Genomic DNA, 13,392 nt, shown 5'->3' on the forward strand with positions numbered 1-13,392 from the left:
AAACTCAACTACTATACCTATGCAGAACCACCTCCTGCGCAGGTATAGTAGTTGTTTTCCATTATTCTCTCGCTGGAGATGTTAGCAGTAAGGGAAGAACTGTTTTTTTGGTCCATTCAACTACGATGTAATTAAAATAACGTACTATTGAAACTGAATAGGTGCAAACTGAAAAACTGAATATAGTAATGGAGACGTATTATCATTATGATTATTACTTGCAGGTATGGGTATGTTGGCCGAGAGATATCAAGACGATAAAGAACGGGGAAACGCGATGGGCATCGCGCTGGGTGGTTTGGCCCTCGGGGTTCTGATTGGGCCACCATTTGGCGGGGTTATGTACGAATTCGTCGGAAAATCGGCTCCATTCCTGATACTGTCGGCATTGGCTCTTGGCGACGGAAGTAAGTAACCATTAACACCCTACAAATCTTTCTCTAACAAAGAGAAAATGTTTTAGTTCTACAACTTCTGGTGCTCCAACCATCCGTCATTTACACCGATGCGGATCCGCCATCTTTAAAGTCACTGGTCACCGATCCTTACATCGTGCTGGCCGCTGGTGCGTACCCAGCGTCAGAAATAAGCAAAATCCCTATCTAAATGACAAATAGAAATTTTAGATTCTCTCGTTAAAATCGTAACTTTGTTTATGACTATGTGACCCTAAAATTTGTATCCGTCAGTCACAAATATAACGCCCAACTCCGCCAGAAACTTCGAACAACGAATAAGAGATAAACGATTGTTAATCTGTTGCACGTTAAATGAGAATAAAAATTACAATTATGCAACGGAATATTTCACAGCGAAGAAAGAAATAATGCGGATCAAAAATGCTTGGAGTCGATTTGCTTAGGGGTAGTAAAATAATTATTGTCTTGAAAAACTAATGAAAATTCGTCTCTCAGGCGCTATTACGTTCGCTAACATGGGTATCGCTATGCTGGAGCCTAGTCTTCCGATTTGGATGATGGACACGATGGGCGCAAGCAGATGGAAACAGGGCGCCACGTTTTTGCCAGCGAGCATCAGTTATTTGATCGGTACCAATCTTTTTGGGCCCCTTGGGCACAGAATGGGCAGGTCAGTAAATAATCGAATGATTTTGATAATGTCTCGTCTAAAAAAAAAAGATTTCATATTTTTTTTTTTATCATTCACAACGAAAATTTTCGCTAATTTCTATCGTTTCAAAAACTTTGATGTTTCGATTTTGTCTAGATGAATTAATAAGATTGCTCATTGTACTGCTGCAATAGCTAACGAGCCATTACGAACGTCACTTTCATCGCCTGGATAGCTCAGTCGGTAGAGCATCAGACTTTTAATCTGAGGGTCCAGGGTTCGAGTCCCTGTTCGGGCGTTAATTTTTTTTCCTTTTAATACGTTTCTCTCCGACCACATTATTTTTACATATATTTATATTTATATATAAAAGTATAGACATTTTTTATATTACAAAAAAGTGAAAGTTACGATCGAAATTAAAATTTATACACGTGACATTTATTTTTAACGCGTTGACTCTAACGCTAGTTTTTTGGGGGATATCCTCGACAATTGATCAAATTATAAAGTAACAAATAGAAATATTCAAGCCACGATTCTCGATTTATTTAATATTATTTTTATGTTGTAGATGGTTAGCTTCCCTGATCGGGCTCGTCGTCATTGGCATTTGTTTGATGTGCGTAAGTATTCGCGAACGTAATGTTCGTCTCGTTTAGATACAGAACTTCGAACAACGAATAAAATATAAACAACTCTATTCGAATAAAATTCTGCCCATCTCTGCTCCCGTTCTTTCTACCTTCGTACAGCACGACCATTCTGTGTCCACAGATACCGCTAGCCAGGAGTATCGATCACTTGATAGTGCCTAATGCAGGTTTGGGATTCGCTATAGGCATGGTGGACAGTTCCATGATGCCCGAATTAGGGTACTTGGTGGACATAAGGCACAGCGCCGTTTACGGAAGCGTCTACGCTATCGGCGACGTTGCGTTCTGTTTAGGTTTCGCTATTGGTACGTATCCAACAATATTTACCCCATTTACTAATTTCATTTATTTATCTAATCGGTCGTTGCCCTCTCTTCTGAAAACAATTATATTTTACACGCTAAAAGATCACCAAGAATTGTATAAAACCGGTGTCTATCGTAAAGGAATTTATAGACACGAAAAGATTGAAAAAATTTCATAAAGGAAAAGGAAAAAAAAGAAGTTGCATCGGCCGGGAATCGAACCCGGGCCGCCCGCGTGGCAGGCGAGCATTCTACCACTGAACCACCGATGCTTCTTGAAAGTACATTCAACAGACTTGAGCTCGCCTTGCTTGGATATCGTTCCACTCAAATTTTAAATAATATTATCATTCGTTCGCTTAAAAATGAATAAAAATATAGCGTTATTCGTCTTCGTTATTAAATCAGAAAGTCATTTAAATGCATTTATCCTTGATCTAAACGCAAAGGGACACAATATATTTACCCCCATTTTATTCTCATGTTTAACGAATACACAACTAGGGTAAAAGACCCAATTACTGTCGCTGTATTTTATTTTCAATACCAAATAAACCCTAGAATATTATACATGAAAAAATCTAACCTATAAATGAAAAACCTAAGCCAAACTTAAACCAGACCTAACACCAAATTGTACAGGGTGTTCAGCCTTGGGGAAAATTTTAATGAGAGATTCTAGAGGTCAAAATAAGACGAAAATCAAGAATACCAATTTGTTGATGGAGGCTTCGTTAAAAAGTTATTAACGTTTAAAGTTCCGACGGTTCTGAATTTTTTTCTCGAAAATGCGAAAGAATTCGGAGGTATGTCTGTTCACCAAAAATTATTGTAATTGACCCCCGCAACCAAAAATAATTTTTCCAGAACAATTTGAAATTTTTCTTTTTCGTCTAAAAATTCAGGCAGCTATTCAATGTTTTTTCTCGAAACTGTGTAGGATTTTGAGGGTACGTCTAATGACCAAAAATGCTTGTAATTGTCCCCTGTAACTAAATATAATTTTTTCAGTATGATTTGATATTTTTTAATTTCGTCTAAAAATTTCAATATCTACTCGAATTTTTTTCTCGAAAGTGGGTATGATTTCGGGGGTATGTCTATTCACCAAAAATGATTGTAATTGACCCCCGCAACCGAAAATAATTTTTCCAGAACGATTTGAAATTTTTGAATTTACTTGTTAATAACTTTTTAACGAAGCCTCCATCAAGAAATTGGTGTTCTTAATTTTCGTCTTATTTTAGCCTCTAGAATCCATCATTCAAATTTTTCCCAGGAGTGACCGAACACCCTGTATATCTATGCAATGTTTTATCAACAACAGAAAAGTAACAGATAAAAAAACACATGCTTTTAACAAATAAATAGTAAATGCAATTAAGTCGTAGTTGATCGTTCGGATGAGAGTAATTGAGTCTTACTCTATTTCTCGAACTGTTTACCAACCGTATTAACGGTTCGATAAAATCTATCGATTCTTCAGGTCCTGCATTGAGCGGTACATTGGTCAACACTATTGGCTTCGAATGGATGTTATTTGGAATCGCTATTCTGAACTTTATTTACGCTCCGCTGATGTACTTCTTGAGGGCACCGCCCACGAAGGAAGAAAAGAAGGTAATTCATTTAATCGTTCGATCACAGACGACGTATACGAGTAGACCTTTCACCTTATGGACTTTCGTGGCTCAATCTGACTGCCATACCGATCTGAAAATTCGGAGGTGATTTTAGCGGGCTCTTATGTGTATTGTGAGTTGAGCTATAGTGTGTATTGTGAGTTGACTATGGAACGGATTAAAAAACGCAATTTTCAAACGACCATAACACCTGCAATATTGAATATATTTCAATAAAACTTTTTTCTTGAGTAGAGCTCATGAGTACCTACGAAAAAGTATTAGACAACTTTTCTGTAGGGCGTCAAACGAAATTATTAAAAATCAGAAATATATTTTCAAGAAAAATTGGGGTTAGGTGCCTTTTTCGGCGAAATTGAAAAGTTTCAAATCACTCTGGAAAAATTATTTTCGATTGCAGGGGTCAATTACAATAATTTTTGGTCAATAGACATACCCTCGAAATCCTAACCATTTTCGAGAAAAAAATTCCTTACTTCCTCTTGTGTTCATTTGTGTAACCTGTTGGTAATGTTGCGAGTGACACGAAAATGGTAATGGGGCTCTAGGGCCCCATAAAAATGGTCTACTCGTATACCTCGTCTGTGGTTCGATCAAAGCGCGAAACGTCGGTGACATTAACGCGCATGATTACCATTGATTGCGTTTCAGTCGTTGATAATCGGCGAGAAATCGTCTGTGCGCTACGTTACGTACCAGAACGAGGAAGAGGAACAGTAAAGGAAACCGAACCGCTTCCCGATCATCAGTTTTCCCTACTTGGCAATCTCAACACGATGGAACAACGAGTTAAACATAATTAGCAATCTCCTTCGTACCCTGCGTCACGACACGTTGTTTATAGGTTATCCGTACTTGTTTTCGTTGTTATTGGCGGAACCGTAAGGCGATAAATCTCTGTATTCGTTAATATTATTATATCGCGAGATATCGAACGCACGACGAACACTCGATGTCGGCACGAAGAGATGAAACGATCACGTGACTTTTTCTTTATCCTCGACGGTCGAATTACGCATTAGCAAACATAATGCGAAATAAGTAAAATTCATCAACGATTAAGACGTTCAAGCGTAACGCCGAACTATAATCAAATTTTCTTTAGCTAATGGAAATTGTACATATGTACGTGTAGAGGTAGATCGAAAGAATAAGTGTGTGCGTTCAACAGTCGTACGCGTCGACAAAATGTTATCGAGTAAGTGCATATGTTTGCATCGATTGATCGGTAAAGGTGTAATTGGTATACGCAGCTTATAACACCGTGCTCGGTCGGTATCCATTCGTTGTAGTTCGTGTACGCTTGCGAACCGTAAGCCGTGTGAAATATTCGACCGTTCGTGACGAAAATATTCTCGAAATTATGATCGTTGTTGCGAAGAACCGCCTGATTTGGATTCCCTGAATGGCTGCAGGGAAACCACGAGCGAAAGTAGCGATCAGGCATCATGAAGCGTTCTCCGAATATTTAAAGAGCAAAATCGAATTGACAATCGATAAAAAGAAAAATATATGAAAATGTTACGTAAAGTCGCGACGGTCGAAGAACAACTTGCGAATTTACCGTTAACGAATAGTAATAAAAAAAAAAAACCCTGACTCCGATACTCTCTGGACATTATGTCTCTCTCTCTATGTATAAAATAAAAGCTTTTCGTCTTACTCTCGATACGAAATAAACGGTAAATAGGATAGCGTCGATGCGTTCGTGGAATTAGCAAATCATACGATAAACTTTGTGTGAATTCGCGGCGGGAAACTCTAGCCAGGAGACGGTTAACCTATAATTTTTGTTTGTTCGCGTTGGATCTCGAACAAGTTAAGAGTGTTCGTAAAAACGATATAAATGTATTCACGTTTCAGTAATAGTTCAGTAAGCATGGTAGCCAAAAATCGTGTACGTGTGTCTTTCGATACGTAGAGTAGAAACAATTGCGTATAAAGAATTCTATAACCTTAAAAGGATAAGGTGACTGTACCGTATTTGTTATTCGATCGATGAACCAAGGACCGAGTTGTCTGTACGTATGTTCATTCGGGTCCTAAGCTACTGCAAATGTACGTGAATATTATAAGGCAGGAGGCGACATCTTCCGTAATGTTTCGATAAAGGTGCTAATATACATACTCTTTCGAGCCGTTTGCGCAGATATAGTAAATGCATGCGAACCGTGGAATATTTACGAATTACGGGATATAAAACGAAATTATATTTGAGTAGCGTCGTAGAAAATTTGAATCTGTGGTATATTAACTGATATAATATCATAGGTTAGAATAGCCAGAAAATTGGAACCAATTAGCTGGAGATCGAGCTCGGGGAATATTACGCGTACAGCTTTCCGTTGCGAATTCGGTGAAATCCACAAGGTGGCGTCACATGACACACCTACTCCCGGTAAATAACGCGAGTCAATTCGATTTGCGAATTCGTAACGAACGCTCGCCGCGTCCGTGTATATTTAAGGAATCGCGTAGCATCGTGTGCGTGGAGGGGAATACGAAAATCACGAGCGACTTTCAGAACCGGACGTTCGAGAGAAACCAGCGTCGTCATGTTAATAGGGGGTAAAGAATCGCACCAAGAAACGACGATTCGCCATCGTTGCATCGTCGTAGTATTTATTGCTATCCCCATTATAATGTACCGTAAGATGTATACGCGCTAAGGATCGTTCAGATTTCTGTAAATATAGAGGACGTACATAATTGTGTATTTAAGGAGCAATTATAGCGGAATGTAGCTACACCCCCACATTTTCGAGTCAACTTTATCGTTAACCGATGAAGCCTTCGCCTGCTCTTTTTCGTTCTGTTCGCGGAATATTTTCGCTATTTCCTATCTTTTTTTTCTTCAATTTTGCTAATCGAAGGATCTACGTAACTGGTCGATCCGGTCTTTCGATTAACTTTTCGCGTGCGTACGATATAATATATGAAGTCTACAAATTAATTCTCGGCCTCCACATTAAATAACCTATAAAACAATTTTTCCTTAGATTGAGTTCTCTATTACACGGCTTGCTTCTAGAACTTTACCTTTTAGGACTATTATTTGCATTATCGACTATGTTGGCGCAAAATCGCCATCTTGTCTTTATAGGGAGGATTGTGATGTATTCCTAATGAAGGTTATTTCGAATACTAAAAATCTAATTCGACTATTCATAAATATACGTTATTATTACCGAAGACCGAAAATTAATTTGCAGACCTAATGTAAAACACTTACCACGATACAAGGCACCGCGGTTGATCCGCTGCTATTCAAATTGCTGTTCTTGGAAAAAGGAGTTGCGAATCCGACGTCGAAACGACGGTTCACCGTTGATCACCACAAAAACAATTCCGTTGTTAGGAATCTTGTCAGAGCACACACACCTACAAACATGCACGATCAAACAATAGCATTCATCCAGGTTAATTCACGAAATCAATGTACTTCACTCGTACGTCGACAATGTCGACTCGATATGCTTTCTAATACTTTCGCGCGCGAATTCAGCGGCCATATTGATATCGAGCTTCGATCGTGAACCAGTATACTCCAGCGAACGCAATGCTTTTCGATGTATATTTATATCGCGTAAAAAATGACAATTGAAACAAAATCTTAGCAAATAACTCGTCGATGGCTGCTATTGTGAACAGACAATAAGCAACGATGACGAAGGCGAACGATCGTTTTCTCGTTATTAATAACGTTCACGTCGATAAACCGCGCGTTCTCGATTGATCGATTCTGAACACGAGATCGATGGACGAGGGGAAAAGGACTAAAATTCAGTTGGCGCCAAAGAACGAACAAACGAACGTTAACCCTACCAATTCTAATTATACGTACGCATAATTTTATCTGCAACTACGTTACGAACGCAATATTTTCTTGTATCCTATGGTTGTTACGTAAATATTTAACCAGCTGGTGTATGGGTCCGACACTTAATGCCTGTGTAGTTGTTGAGAAACAGCAAAATTTGGAGAAAAAAAAAAAAAAAATAAAGGTATTCCTTATTAAAGTTGATAAGCAATTGCGATTGTATGGTGTGCGTACATGTATATGTGTTGTATGTAAAACCGCGTAGACGCGGATAAAAAAAAAGTACACGTCTGCGAAGGTAAATCACTCTTGGGAAAGGGTACCTCGAACGAGCGTGTCGAGTCTGAATAATCGTGGATTTTATTTCCGGTATCGATATCGACGTTCGAACGGTGCTCGAAATATCGATTTAGATTCGCATCTGAAGATTTACCCTTACTACTTCGATCGACTTTGTTCTAACGAATTAATCGTTACTCGACGTTACTTGTTACTTAGAAGTATGACATGTTTATGTGTGTACTATTCAATAAACGTACGTGTTCAACGTGATGGAAACTACACGATCGTGTCTGTGTCTACTCTCAAGCAGGAGGATATCTTTCGTGTACTGCGATCGTTCGTTGATTTTTTTTGTTTTCTTTCCCTCTCATTCGTGTGTACTATATTACATACATTTACGACACACTGATACGATAAATACATAATAGTTCGTTTATTTATTCTCTAAATATTCAGGGTAGAAAAATATTTCGTTAATGGACACGCATCGGTAACTGTTACGCGAATCTCCTCGGTCGGATGAAAAGTAGATGCTACGTTATGAACGGAAAAATGCAAAATGCGATTCCATATCGATACATGATGTATGTACACCAATACAAATTGCATGAGTCATGTATCACCGTCAATGGTTCTCCTTACGAACATCTTTAATGGTAATTAACAATATTTAACATTAGTATATACAAAAACGCGTTACTTAGTACGTGATTTTAATTATATCATCATACTCGCACATACGTGAATATAAATATATATATATAGGTATATATATATATTTCATTCTCAATCACAACTGAATTAACATATTTCAATTCTTATGTAATTACGCTGAATTGTTTGATCACGAAAAGACACTGAACATTACTAATTGGAGTGAAATGATAAACTGCCGTCGCTATCGATGTCAAAATTAACCTGCCTCTCGACGGATGAGCATGTCGACATACAATTTAAACGCGTCAACGATACGGTCGGGAATCAGTCTAATAAGAAAAAATAAAGTATATGGTTACCATAAAAATTCACAGAATACGATGCTCCGACGTAAGTATGTAGTTAAATTGGTTTAAGCGTGATGTTTCCGTAGAGATCTAAAAAACATCTCTGTCGTAACCGTCGTATCACAGTAGTCTAGAAATATATAAGTCTAGCATCCTCTGGGTTCTGTTCCACCGGGCAGTACGGGCATTTCAATCTGAAAAAGAATCGGTGTCTTTTTTTTCGCTTATTTTCCTCTTTTTTTCGGAAAGCGATTTTCGATTTTAATTCACTATCGTCCTTTTTACTAAATGACGTACTTGTTTGCACTGGTGAGTTTGTTCAGCGCGTCTCTCGAGATAACGTGACCGCAAACCAGTTTCATCGGCGGATTATTCTCTGTGCTCTGTTGTCTCAGTATCGGACACGCGAAAACAGAATGATATCGACTCTGTTTGCCCAAGTCAATTTCAATCTGTATGCAACAAAATAAAGTGATACGAGTAGTGCGCGATTATCTTTTCGATCGTCCGTTTTGCAGTAATTGCTTACCGGCAACTCGTCCTTTCCATTCCAAACGCCCGTTACTTGCCTTTGTTGCATGACTTGCTTAATATTTAAAAGCGTGGGTAACGCAGTGCATCCTGCGTTAATGCTACAACAGAATATCGCAAGTTTTTTTTCTCGACCGGTTCACACGTTTTCCGATTTATCAAAACGAGAAGAACGTACCACACAGAAAGAGGACTGTCCACGCTTAAACCCAACAACGTGCACGCCTCCCTCGTAAACACGTCGTGAATATCGAGCCACAAAGTAGGATCTAACAAATGACTATAAGGAGAGGATTGTATTCCATTTGGCAAATAAAGTAGCGTGCCCATTAAAGCTTGCACCTCTTTCCCATGACGGCCGACGTATTGCGTAAGATTTTGTCGGGCGTACATTATTGCTTCAGTTTGTTTTGTAGGACCTTGTTGAACTAGTCTTATAAAATGTAACCTATGTAATTTAAATTCCAGAGAAGAATTCTACAACAAAGCGTCAACGTTAGAGAAATACAACATACGATCGTACTTCTATAATATAGAGAAACCCTTGCATACCTGTGCTAGAAGCGCCTCTCTATGCTTTTTAGCCCAATCCAACGCAGGTTCTAAATCTCTCTGCTTCAAGCAATCGAGTATGTAATTCAATTCTGTGAATGGTTCTTTTGTTTCGTCATCCGTTTTAATTCCAGTTTCCTACCATAGAAATTGGACAGTTACAATTGATACAATCGAACATATGTTCTATTTGGCCTTGTTTACAAATTACAGCAAGTTTTATGTTGAAATAATTCTTTCAACAGATGGAAGTAGTTAAACTAATTCCACCTAAGAATTTATAAATTTCTTTAATTTAGAAATGACAGTGATGTTGTAATGTTAATTGAGACAGTCGATGATAAAATGTTTGCAAGATTATATTCAGATGCAATAGAATTAAATAAAAAACTTGTTACAGTTCAAAGGCAAACTCAAATAGAACATACGTTTATATGGATATATACATTCTTTTTATTGTTTTCATATGCAGAATCTATTGTTGAAGTGATTCCCTGATGCTATAAAACATTGTGTATACTAAAATGTATTTGAAATAGTATATACTTACCGCAGCTAACTCTGCTGCAATGTCCAACATGCCATGACGATAGAAATGTTGACATATGACTTGATTTAACAAATGTGATTTCTCTGGACCAGAGAAAACATCTTCTCTGCTGGTACTCGCAAAGTCAGCAGTAAAGTTTCTATCGATTGCCTTTCCTACCTTGGACACTGTACTGTGCAACTCACGGTGATCGGTAGCCAAACGTTGGGCAGTTTCACGAACCTTTGTCATCGTTTCTTTCAACACTTGAGCTTGACCTGGTGTCAGTTCATGCTCGAGCGGCGCTAATAAAAGAAAATCCCAACAGTATTACACTGTCGTGACATAATTTTAAGTATCTACGTTTTCCTTAACTCAGAAATACCTACGATCTAGACGCGTTTCGAATACGAAGAGAAATTTTTATCGAGAGCTGCAGTGAATGAGGTTAGAATTACACGAACCATTGCAAGATGGAAACGAAAGATTTAAATCCTTTACAGATGAAAATAACTCGACTGTGTGCATTGCAGCATTTACAACACGAAAGTTAGCGTTGTCTTTTACAGTTCGTTCGACGTTTATTGCAAATACTATCTATATCAGCAAGCAAGATTTTATTCTCGTTGACAAAGTGTCAACGAGACGTGACATTATAGTGGCTCAGAGATTTGTATTTTACCTTCTTCGAATTCCTTTTTCAACGCCTCGATGTGATTTATCAAATCGCGAAGTACCGTCTCTGCATGCTCGTTTATCGCACCAAATTTCAATAAAACCTTGTCAACTTCACGTTCAACCGCATTACACGCCTCCATTATTGTTTTTCTTAGTGATATCGCGTCACTACTTGTCACTTTTGCTTTACGCACAAGTCACATGTAAAAGATATAGGCCCCGCAACTGCACACACTTGCATCTCGTGCGCGCACCATAGAAAAGTCATATGCTTCACGCGCATACAGCATATATGTAGGGAATGTAATATGCGCGCGCGCATGGTGCACACACGCATACACACACGTATGAACATGGGTTCGGTTCTGTATCGATCTTTAAAACATCGACAGTTTCCTTTTTTACGTACAAAAAGTTTGAAAACTTGCTAACTAAAGCAAGGAAAATTAAAAAATGACATAAAAAGAATTGTGTATAATACACAAATAAGATTCGGCTGTATTTCAACTAAACTTGAACTGTTTTTATTATTAATCTTGTTATTGTATATGTTACATAGTGTACATACTTCTTTTGTATGATATTAAATTAATGTTTCGCGCGAAATTAAATCATATAATTGTCATAAAAATAAATTTTACATCATTGGAATGTTAATATTCGAATGGTGTTCATTTTCTCCTAAAATGTTTGATGTACGCAAGTATGCACCTAAATGTTCGATTTTCATTGCTACCATATAGTTTTATTTATAATTGCATCATATAGACACAACTTGGTATATTTATGACAAACATTATTTCCCCTTAACAATTGTTCCTTTCTTCCTCTTTATTACGATTCAAGGTCCAAATTACTCTACAATAAATGTATTCTGTATAAAAGAAAGATAATTATTTCAACAAAGCTAACAAGTAACTACTGCAATTGTGAAAGCATCGTTTACCCATTCCCGAGCCATCATAAGCATCGTGACATTAGATAGTTTTGGCCCAATAAGGGGATTCATTTGCGCCATGTAGCAACATAACCAACTGTGAAAAAGAACAGTATATAGCAAGATGTACGAATTACAAATCCATTGAAATACTTTATTCAAGTTTTAGTCAACTTACAATAACCAACATGTGAAAGCTGTTAATATAAGAATAACCTGTAGAATTCTGGAAAGAAAGGCGTATATTCGAAACGATACTGGTCAATAACAATAGTAACAAACCAATAAAATTTATGACATTTCAAGGTAATTCTTTCGTGTAACACAAATAACATTTGGAAAACAGAATCTTCGTACAAGTCGGTTGAAAAGGAACGAACTTACCCTCGATTTACGCCCTTTGGTACAAAAATGGGTAAAACAATCCCTACTACTCCCCAGAGTACCGTAAAAAATAATACTGGTAACAACGATGCTCCCATTTTCTTTTCAATTGAACAATTTCTTCAAAATTCTTACAAGTAGGCCAAACCCACCAAAAGTCAACCTTACCAATGCAAACACGAATCACGTGAACGAATCGCGACTAATTTCGATAAGTCTCGAACCAGTGAGTCACGAGATACGATACGCGGTTCTTCGATAATCGAAGTTAAACAGAGAACCTGTGTGTGAGTGGTGGGGATAGCGGGCATATACTACTTCGGGAAACCGATAAAGAACGCGAGTGTGAGCCTTTCCTTCTTGCTCTTGTAACAGCTGAAATACGCCCTCGCGATAATCGACATACGATTCCAAGTCTCGACTGCCCCAGCATTTTTTCGAAAATTTTCGAAATTTTTTTCGTTATTGAAATTCATTTAGTCGTTTAGACGCAATCATGTTAATAGCATAGAAACAAAAATAAATGTCTCTTTTTTTAATAGTCACAATATGATCAGGGGGTCTTAAAACGTGTATTTCCGCTAAAAAAAATTTTCGAAATTTTTCTTTCATTATGATACTTTCCTTATACCTTACATAAGTCGGAAAGTAAAAATGCTGGGGCAGTCGAGACTTGGAATCGTATGCCGATTATCGTGAGATTGTATTTCAGCTGTTACAAGAGCAAGAAGGATAAGCTCACACTCGCCTTCTTTCTCGATTTGCCGAAGTTGTGCGAAGTGTCGAGCTCACGTACACGTAGCTCGTGCGGTAGTATATGCCTGCTATCCCCACCACTCGGTTAGACGCTTTCGTGCGTCGAGCGTCGTATGCTATCCTCCTTCCCTTCGCACCACAAGATATGTAACAACGTTGACGTGAACAAATAAACGATCTGGCGCATTGCGAAAGAAAGTTCGCAAAATTGTTGCGGTTGGCAGTGTCAACACGTTGACCAGTC

At 38.0% G+C, this 13,392-nt stretch overlaps 3 protein-coding genes and 2 non-coding genes across 11 annotated transcripts in view; 2 read left to right on the forward strand and 3 right to left on the reverse strand.

Moving 5' to 3' along the window:
- Positions 1-7,286, forward strand: part of Vmat (Vesicular monoamine transporter) — a 28,239-nt gene extending 20,953 nt beyond the window's left edge. For both annotated transcript variants that reach the window (XM_076773907.1, XM_076773908.1), the window contains exons 6-12: positions 225-407; positions 464-565; positions 915-1,089; positions 1,646-1,697; positions 1,849-2,032; positions 3,519-3,652; positions 4,327-7,286. In XM_076773907.1, coding sequence (XP_076630022.1) covers positions 225-407; positions 464-565; positions 915-1,089; positions 1,646-1,697; positions 1,849-2,032; positions 3,519-3,652; positions 4,327-4,395 — 899 coding nt within the window. In that variant the 3' untranslated portion in view covers positions 4,396-7,286. The remainder of the gene's footprint in view (positions 1-224; positions 408-463; positions 566-914; positions 1,090-1,645; positions 1,698-1,848; positions 2,033-3,518; positions 3,653-4,326) is intronic.
- Positions 1-11,353, reverse strand: part of Sou (required for meiotic nuclear division 5 protein souji) — a 35,047-nt gene extending 23,694 nt beyond the window's left edge. The window contains exons 1-8 of one of the 5 annotated variants that reach the window (XR_013080375.1): positions 11,076-11,353; positions 10,415-10,698; positions 9,865-10,002; positions 9,491-9,789; positions 9,311-9,413; positions 9,079-9,233; positions 8,794-8,993; positions 6,908-7,056 (exon numbers count right to left, since the gene is read on the reverse strand). Coding sequence is in view for 3 of the 5 variants with exons in the window: in XM_076773909.1 (XP_076630024.1) it covers positions 8,912-8,993; positions 9,079-9,233; positions 9,311-9,413; positions 9,491-9,789; positions 9,865-10,002; positions 10,415-10,698; positions 11,076-11,211 (1,197 nt within the window). In the remaining 2 variants the exon portion in view is untranslated. Of the gene's footprint in view, positions 1-6,907; positions 7,057-8,196; positions 8,994-9,078; positions 9,234-9,310; positions 9,414-9,490; positions 9,790-9,864; positions 10,003-10,414; positions 10,699-10,782; positions 11,010-11,075 lie in introns of those variants that run through there. The other 4 variants (XR_013080376.1, XM_076773912.1, XM_076773909.1 and 1 more) reach the window with 4 other exon arrangements.
- On the forward strand, positions 1,297-1,369 carry Trnak-uuu (transfer RNA lysine (anticodon UUU)). The gene has a single exon. It is a non-coding gene; the product is annotated as a tRNA-Lys (tRNA).
- Positions 2,234-2,304, reverse strand: Trnag-gcc (transfer RNA glycine (anticodon GCC)). The gene has a single exon. It is a non-coding gene; the product is annotated as a tRNA-Gly (tRNA).
- A 215-nt stretch (positions 11,354-11,568) lies between the features above and the next one.
- LOC143346137 (V-type proton ATPase subunit e 2) lies at positions 11,569-12,684 on the reverse strand. 2 transcript variants are annotated; one of them, XM_076773938.1, is made up of 4 exons: positions 12,393-12,684; positions 12,187-12,234; positions 12,018-12,105; positions 11,569-11,945 (listed from the first exon to the last, which is right to left on the reverse strand). In XM_076773938.1, the coding sequence occupies exons 1-4, from the start codon at positions 12,488-12,490 to the stop codon at positions 11,925-11,927; spliced, it is 255 nt and encodes an 84-aa protein (XP_076630053.1). In that variant the 5' UTR covers positions 12,491-12,684; the 3' UTR covers positions 11,569-11,924. The 2 variants fall into 2 exon arrangements, with proteins under 2 accessions (XP_076630053.1, XP_076630052.1); XM_076773937.1 differs by having other exon boundaries at positions 11,569-11,929; positions 12,393-12,682.
- Positions 12,685-13,392: the final 708 nt, after the last annotated feature.

Source organism: Colletes latitarsis, chromosome 10 (genome assembly GCF_051014445.1).
Source record: "Colletes latitarsis isolate SP2378_abdomen chromosome 10, iyColLati1, whole genome shotgun sequence".
Lineage (NCBI taxonomy): Eukaryota > Metazoa > Arthropoda > Insecta > Hymenoptera > Colletidae > Colletes > Colletes latitarsis.

Coding starts and splice junctions, on each gene's coding strand:
- LOC143346137 (XM_076773937.1), bottom strand. CDS start 12,490: ATGGGAGCATCGTTGTTACCAGTATTATTTTTTACGGTACTCTGGGGA. Junction 12,235..12,392: donor CCAAAGGGCGTAAATCGAGG/GTAAGTTCGTTC, acceptor CTTTCTTTCCAG/AATTCTACAGGTTATTCTTA. Junction 12,106..12,186: donor GCTTTCACATGTTGGTTATT/GTAAGTTGACTA, acceptor TCTTTTTCACAG/TTGGTTATGTTGCTACATGG.